Source organism: Centruroides sculpturatus, unplaced genomic scaffold (genome assembly GCF_000671375.1).
Source record: "Centruroides sculpturatus isolate CEXI.00-Female unplaced genomic scaffold, Cexi_2.0 scaffold700, whole genome shotgun sequence".
Classification (NCBI taxonomy): Eukaryota; Metazoa; Arthropoda; class Arachnida; order Scorpiones; family Buthidae; genus Centruroides; species Centruroides sculpturatus.
This window is the reverse complement of record NW_019385123.1, coordinates 115,615-123,970: the sequence shown is the minus strand read 5'-3', so window position 1 is coordinate 123,970 and position 8,356 is coordinate 115,615. Positions and strand designations below refer to the sequence as shown.

Here is an 8,356-nt window from a genome sequence, read left to right as displayed (position 1 = left end):
GTTTCGATCCTTATTATCTATGATTGCAGTATCGACAGACGGGTAGTCCAGTCTGTAAAGGCACTAGGCTGCCGCTTTAGGAAACTGCAGTATAAAAAATTTTATATTTTTATGCAAGTGTGTTGTTAGAACAAAAAGGAAGCATATTTTTAAATTTTTTTTCTGAATAGATACTCATATAAAAATTAAACTTTTTCATGATTATTTTTTAAAAATATAGTATGAAGTATTATTAAATTGGATTGATGAAAGAAAGCAACGCGACACATGAGAGAACTGCAAAAAGAGGGGTGTCTCTCGGAAGGACGTTCTATGGGAAACTGGCCCACGTGAAGACAACCCAGAAAACTCCACGTGACTATTCCATTAGTCGGGCAAGAACTCGGAATCAATCCGGAATCAACGTATATTGGCTTTATCTTGTGAACATTTTTTTGCTTGTTCTTTCCGCCCAGTGGGCACGAAGAAGGTCTCTTTTAGCAAGGCCAATATGGGTTCGGCCAGGCTCACAATGGGTCGGCCGGGTTGTGAGTGACGATCCCGACATATTCGGACAGACCATCCCCCGAATAGTTACTGGGGATTTAGCGACCCATCCGGATTCGAGCTCGGGTCCCCCACAGCGGTAGGCTGCCACCTTGACTGCTCGGCACTCCGGTCGTTAAAATTTTATAGTGTATCATTATGTGTAACGTCGCGTTAATAATCAAAATCTTTCAAAAAAGTTATAAATACTTTATAAATTTATGTATAAATAATTTTATAACTGGAAAAACATTAATTTTATTTAAGTTTTAAATTAAAATATATTTCATAAATTTACAAATAATAACTCAACTATTCATATTATAAATTTACATAACAATGACATTTTATTAATTACAAGCATATTTTTTGAATGATTTTTAATTAATTACATAAAAATAACGACGTATAATTTAATTTTGTTTTTTAAAATGAATAGTAAATTCGTAAAGCGTCGTCTGGTGTAAATTTTATGCACTATTTTAACACGTGACTGTCTTGTTCCGACATATTGGAGATTCCTGCCATTTTCGTTCAGGTATGGAAGTTATATGTAATTTTCATCCAATTTAATCTCGTTTATTGTAATAAATTATCACCTAAAAGTTTAATTTTAAAATATATAGATTCTTACGATTTGTTTGTGGAGTATATGTTTATTATCCATTCATTGTCAAAAGCACGTTTTGATATTTTATGAAACTGATTACGGTATTGCGATAAATCGCTTTGTTTGTTAAGCTATCGTGTTTATAACATTGAATTTCAATTTTTAGGATGGTTCTCAAGTACGAAATGTGTGTTGGCCTTAATAAAGGCCACAAAGTTACAAAGAACATCACAAAGCCAAGACCTTCTAGAAGGAAAGGTGTAAGTACAAATATAGTTGTTGGTGTGACATTTAAATATAAATATCAAGTTCTTTTGAAATTGAATGGTTTGGAAAGATTTTTGTTAATTCCTTTTGCAGATGTTAAGCAAACATACTCGTTTCATTCGAGATATTGTAAGAGAAGTATGCGGCTTTGCTCCTTATGAAAAACGTGCCATGGAATTGTTAAGAGTTTCCAAGGACAAAAGAGCATTGAAATTCATCAAGAAAAGGGTTAGTTTTTATTTAAATTTATCTTCATCATAATGTTCAATCTTCAATTATTTGTTTGATGATAAGCAACCTTTTCTGCTTATGCACTGCGAGTGAACTTTTCAGGCTTTTGATGGGCTGCATGTATACTTAGGAATAAGTATAAAAATATATAAAAATGAATTGGTAATGCTGATTTCAGCACCATCTATTTACTTTTTAACTAATTTTTAAAAATTAACTTTATATTTAAAATACATCATATTTTTTTGTTCATGTTTAGAGTCAAAAAGTTATTTTTATAGTAATGAAAGGATTTCTACTTTCCATCAAATTAGTAATCCAATATTTTCCAATTTAACTGTATATTTCCCAAAAAAGTCTAACTTAACCTTTCCTATATAACCTTTATGTCATGAAATGATAAAAAGTTTTTTCAAAGCATGAATCAAACAATCCTACTGAAGTAATGAAAAAAACTGGACAATTCAAGTATCAATCCACACTGGAAGTAAATGTTTTAAACTCATCACACAAATTAGTGTCGTCCTAATTGATTTATAATTACACACAAATTATATTAAAAAATGAAATACAGACATAATAATCTATAATGAGGTTATTATTTAGGCAGAAGCATCTCATTCCATTGCATGGGGAAAGTAGCAGACAACCATGTGAGAGAACATTGTTTAAGATGTTTATCTGTTTGGATGGCTGAGGTAATTAAGGTTTAGCCTATTGCTTGGAACTAGGAATTGAATCAGGCAGGCCAAGAAGAATTTTTTTATGGGTGATCTCCCCCCATCATTTGGCCAACTGGCAAATAGGGTGGAAAGAGTCCAAACTAAAAAAATTGTAGTTTGATCTTCATATTTCAACATGTAGTATGGTATGATGTGATTGGGGTTCATTTTTGGTGTTCTAAATTTTGTTCATTGTTTTTCTCTTCATATTCAGTAATTGAAATTATAACAATAGAAAATAAACATTTTACATGCATATCTATGAAAACAGAACATGTAGAGTTATTAGTAAATATTTACGTTAAGGGGTTATGGTTTTTTTCTTATTTTTAAAAAGAGGCATATTTAATAGACATTTGCAAAACACAGAATTTTATTGAGAGACCCTGCATATAAAGTGCTATAAACAAAAAATCACAGGACTAATTACCGACTGTGCCCTGTCTGAGATGTCATTGCTTAAGCATGTTGTCACAAGGTAATTGTGTGTTAGTAATAAGACATCATTGCTCTATCACGTGATGCCTGCAAGATATTGTGAAAAAGAACAAATTCTTCCACAAAAAGAATAAGTTGTCTGGAAATGCATTAGAGATGTAGTCACATGACTGAATGGTGTAGACAGGTCACATGACATGCTTTGTGCATGTCCAGCTTGCAGCTTTATGACAACAATATGCTTAAGCAAAGGCATCTTGGACAGGGCACAGTCAGTAAGTAGTCCTGTGATTTTTTGTTTATAGCACTTTATTTATGGGTTTACCTGAAAAAATTCTGTTTTGCAAATGTCTATTAAATACAGTAATACCCCGAACTTACGCGATAGGTGGGACCAAGCGATAATCGCGTAAGTCGGGGTATAATTTCGCGTATAAATACAGTAGAGCGTCGTTTATCCGAAAGCTGGTTATCTGAAACGTCCGTTATCCGAAAGCATTCCAGTCGGCAAATTTAAATTTTCGCTAGTGCTGTGGCGCTTCAATCTTCGGCTATTTCTCGGGCTACTCAAATATTTTACGTTTTTGATACTAAATTAACATCTGAAGTATAATTTTTTATTGTTTTTATATTTTTCAATATATTTATTTTGTTTGTAGAAAATAAAAAAATAATTTTTAACGATACAATAGTCTTCGTTAGGCTTAACATCGACGAAAATTCAACGCGAAGCGACACGCAATGGAGAGAAATTTCAACATGGGATAAATTAATATATTTTTTCGTACATGATTTGTTATCCGAAAAATAAGTTATCCGAATCACCCCAGTCCCCAATTGATTCGGATAAATGACGCTCTACTGTACATACAAATAATTTTTAATTGGGGCCGAAGACAAAAGAAAAATATAATTTAGAAAAAAATTATTAATAAAATCTTAGTTAATACATGTGCTATAACAACTTATAGCTATAACAAATTATATTATTATACAATTTTTCACATTTACTTGATTATCACACCGTAATTTTAACATTGTTTCCATCTCAGGGATAATACTGTGACATTTACGAATGATGCTTGAATTTAAAGATTGAGCATTTTTTACAGCTTCGTGAATTTTTTCTTTATCTTTTATAATTGTTCTGACCGTTGATTCCGGTAGATCAAACTTCTTTGCCAATTCACAAATTTTCATTTTTGTATCGAAATCTTTAATAATGTTAACTTTACATTCCAAAGATAAAGTTTTTCTTTTTTTGTTTGATGCAGAAGAATCAGTTCTACTTCGTTTGGATGACATAGGAGAGTCTCTTGAGCTATAACAAACACAGAAATAAATAACACAAAATAAATTGTAGCTCTATGTTGATTCTGCGCGACACATCCAAACATGTAAGCAGAACAACAGTGTGGGGGGAGTGAGTAATCAAGAGTTGCGTGGCGCTCAAACAAAAGACGAATCTGCGATATTTGAAAATCGTGTAACTCCGGGTTCGCGTAAGTCGAGGTGTTACTGTATATTCAAATCGCATTCATATATGATAAGAATATAATTATAAATTATATATAATATTTATATAATATAAATCACATTTATATATAATTATAAATTAGCATAGGTATTTAGCTTCTGGAACTGATGTAAACGTAATATATTGGAAATTATTTGGTTAAATATTAGTCACCGCTAGCTTTAAATTAATTTTATTGTGTCTGTTAGACGGTTTCTTGTTTTAATTTTTACTAAATTCATTGAGGGAAAAACTATTCACATACATAAGTTGTAGAAAATAACATTTGAATTTTTGCTGCATGCTTCCTTAACCTACAAACACTACTACACAGCAGTAGTGGTGTTTTTCTGAACCTACTAGTATTTTTTTGAGTCATTTTTCATCAAATTGATTTAGCTGTATTTTCATGTCCTCATGCTAAATGCTCTTCATATGACTAAAAAATTTTTTACTATTTATCACAGGCCTTCAGAAAATTGTTACCTTATGCATACATTTGCATACAATTTTTTGTTTTTTACATGATCACATGTGTAAGATGGTGATTTTTTGCTTTGTCAGTCATAGAGGCTTATTAAAATCATCCCAAACGTGAGTTTTGATGCATGGATGTTTGTCAACTATGCATGATGTCACAACATGGCATTTCTATGACTGAATGGTTGTCCTCAAGGTGCTATGACCTTCAACAGTTTAAATTTTTTTGTGTGTGTTCAAAGAATACATAAAAATTATTTTCTGGATTTTCTGAGGACCACCTCAACCTACCTGTTGAAAAGTTTGGGAGGCTCCCTACGGGAGAAGAGTCAGAGACATTGTTTTGTTTACAGAACAGGTTATGATATTGAAATTTGGCATATGCAGAGAGGACATATCACAGAATTTTTCAGAAATACCAAATTCAAGTAACTGCAGTTGTGTGGCATAATTACAAGTGAAAAATCAGTGGAAAATTACCATCGTACATGTAAAGCCATAGTAAAAAAAAAAGCATATTTGATTGTGTGTTAAGCATGGAATATATTAATCCAAAAATATACACAAATCTGATGGTGGAATTTGACTTGACGTTGTGATAAATTTCTAAATTATACACATTATGACTACAATATATTAATATCAGGAAAAATTTTAATGCATTTTATACATTGTATGAACATTTGTATTCTAATATAAATGAATTTAAAATATATATTGTATTTTTATGAAATGAAAAAGCTTTATTTGTATTTCTAAAATTCAATTCTATTTTTTCCATAGCTGGGCACTCATCTACGTGCAAAGAGGAAGAGAGATGAACTTTCTAATGTTCTGACTGCTCAGAGAAAAGCTGCTGCTCATAGAGAGAAGGAGGGCAAATAAAAAAAATATTGTATTATTATTAAAATAAATATTTGAGTAATTAAAATTCTCTTCAATGAAATGACAGTAGTTTTGATATATTTATAGATTTAATCCATGCTGTCATATTCTAGTACATAATATAATGTTTTTCTTGTTGAAAGATACAGTAAGGTCCCGCTTAATGCTGATTCGATATAACACACCGTCTGCTCAAAAGCTCAAAATTTACGCCAATTTAAATTATCTTGGCATTTCATTGTTTCATATATAAGACAATTATTTGTGAACACAAACAAATCAGCAAAAGGTGGCAAAAAGGTGTACTTTCTTTAAATCTATGTTTGTTTGATGCAATTTTGGAAAAAATATAACATGACGGATGCCGTAGGAAATATCGGTTTGGCTTGGCAAGAATTTACTGATAAATGCACGAACAAAGTGCGGAAGAAGTTGTGGCTGAAGGTATCCAAGAATTCTCAACAAGAAGAGCCTATTTATCACTGTATCGTTAGGTTGACCAAACTCAACCTAACCGATACAGCAGGACTATGAAATGTAGATGAACAAGATATTGAGGAGTTATCGCAGGTTTCTGGTGAGAGTCTTATCAATGATGACCTTCAAGAACTGGCAGAACAAGGAATCCATGTAGAACTGGAAAATAGTGATTCTGAAAATGAAGAACCCAAAAAATTTCTCTACAGATTTCCTTAGTAAGAGTTTGGTAACAATAACCAAAATCATCAATCAAATTGTAGTGAATGATCTAGATTTTGAAAGGAGTGCAAAAGCAAAACAAAGGGTTTTGGATGCAATCTGCTACCGACATTTGCTTAAGGAAAGAAAAAAGCAACAAATGAAACTCCATGACTTTATTGCGAAAAAAAAAAACAAGAATTTCAGAAAAGTCAGGATCTTCATCACAAAAAATGAACTAATATATTAAACTGATATATTATACAAATTAATATAAAAATAACTTAAAATTAAAGTAAAAATTTTTCTATTTTCAGTTGCGTGTTCCCCTATCCCTATTTATTCTGTTAAAATGACCTTGTTTAACACTGTTGTTTAGTGCTTTGCTGTCTAGGAACGCATCCCCCCGCGTTAGCGGAGTCTTACTGTACAATAATATGTTACAATACTGTCCACAATGCAATACAATCATTGATGTCATACTTAATACTCAGTACAAATTATTAACCTAGATTATAGTACACAATATTTATAATGTTTATTATCAATAAAATAGTTTGATATTTCATTCAGGAATATGAAACTATCTTAGAAATTCTGTTTATTAATTTATGCAGACATTTAACAGAGAAACCACGTTAAGCATGTTTTGAAGCTGGAAAGTAGTTTTCTATAATTTATTAACTAAAGTTTTAAAAGGGAAAAAAGTTAATTTTTTAATTTTTAAAACTTTATATAAGATTTGAGAAGATATTCTTGATTAAAGTTATGAAATTGAATTCCATTGGCAGGTAGTTGAGAAAGTAAACATATTTCTCTGATGTTCTGATTGACAACTTTGACATATTACAGCTCCATTGTCTAGTCCTTTCATTAAAAGTTTATCAGATTTGCAGGCATGTTAAAACTTATGGCCTTACAGACAAGGATCAAGAATTAAGGTAGTTTCATACTTTGTGAGAATGGAAAAGAGAGATTTAGAAGCATTCAAAAGAACGAAAGAGCTCTTTTTGAAATACTTGCAAAAAGCTCTTCATTGAAATCACAAGTTCCAAAAGTACATGCTTTTAATACTTGCAATTTAAAGCTTTAAATGTGTGGCCCTTCCTGAGTTCTACATTTCTAAAAATGAGTGCATCAAGATGGGAGAATGGAAAATAGTATAGTCCTGTAAAGAAATTAAGGAAGATTATCCCAAAGTGTATTTTTGATAAGTTTTAAATATATTTAGATGTAAATATATGGATTTTGTTTAATTATGGTTAGAGTTAATCATTTATGTATTTTATTGAAGATAATTCTGTTCTAGTTTAATTTCAACTTTATCGGTTCCCACATTGAAGGATGTAAAGGATTATGATCTAACAACAAAAAAGTAGAACTGTCAGCTTTTCTAACTCTGTGAGAGAACAGAAGCATGTCACTAGTAATGTAGTGTTGCATACCAAATCTTAGTTTCACTTTCTTTTCTCTTCAGCTTTCACAACATACAAATGGACCTTTAAAGTTACAAGGTAATTGGTTACCATTCACTTTACTTTTAGTGTATGAAATTCTTATTAGTTAACTTCTAATTTTTAATAGTTAAGTTATAAATACACAGGTATTAGTGCCAAAGAGTAGGAAAAATTAAAAAACTCAAACTATTCTACCAAATTCATTTTAATCTGTTTTTGCGATATTCTATAAAATGTCTGACTTTTAGACACTACATGAAAGTAACATTTTATCCCAAGTATTTTATAAAATGCCTCATTCTTTAGGCAAAATATATAATGAAGTTTGAAATATGATTTGTGCAGTTTTGTTTTATATTTCCAAAAAATAATATAAAATTAATTTAATGTTTATTACAGTAAAAATTTGTTTTATAATTAAAAATATACCAAACAATATTAAAAGCAACAGATATTTTTTTCTTTTCTGTGCTTTGTTTTTGAGAATATTCAGTAGCATGTTCATAGCCATGTCAAATACTTCAGTAACACAACTAATTACTATGCA

The 8,356-nt window shown here is 30.8% G+C and overlaps 1 protein-coding gene across 1 annotated transcript; it reads left to right on the top strand.

Annotated features, from left to right (window-relative positions):
• Nucleotides 1-936: 936 nt before the first annotated feature.
• Nucleotides 937-5,738, top strand: LOC111635090 (60S ribosomal protein L36-like). The gene is made up of 4 exons (XM_023379957.1): nt 937-1,063; nt 1,302-1,395; nt 1,496-1,630; nt 5,573-5,738. The coding sequence occupies exons 2-4, from the start codon at nt 1,303-1,305 to the stop codon at nt 5,672-5,674; spliced, it is 330 nt and encodes a 109-aa protein (XP_023235725.1). The 5' UTR covers nt 937-1,063; nt 1,302; the 3' UTR covers nt 5,675-5,738.
• Nucleotides 5,739-8,356: the final 2,618 nt, after the last annotated feature.

Excerpts from the sequence above, each read along its gene's own strand:
- LOC111635090 (XM_023379957.1), top strand. The coding sequence starts at position 1,303 with ATGGTTCTCAAGTACGAAATGTGTGTTGGCCTTAATAAAGGCCACAAA. Across the intron at positions 1,396-1,495 it reads GACCTTCTAGAAGGAAAGGT|ATGTTAAGCAAACATACTCG; the intron begins GTAAGTACAAAT and ends TTCCTTTTGCAG. Across the intron at positions 1,631-5,572 it reads TGAAATTCATCAAGAAAAGG|CTGGGCACTCATCTACGTGC; the intron begins GTTAGTTTTTAT and ends TTTTTTCCATAG.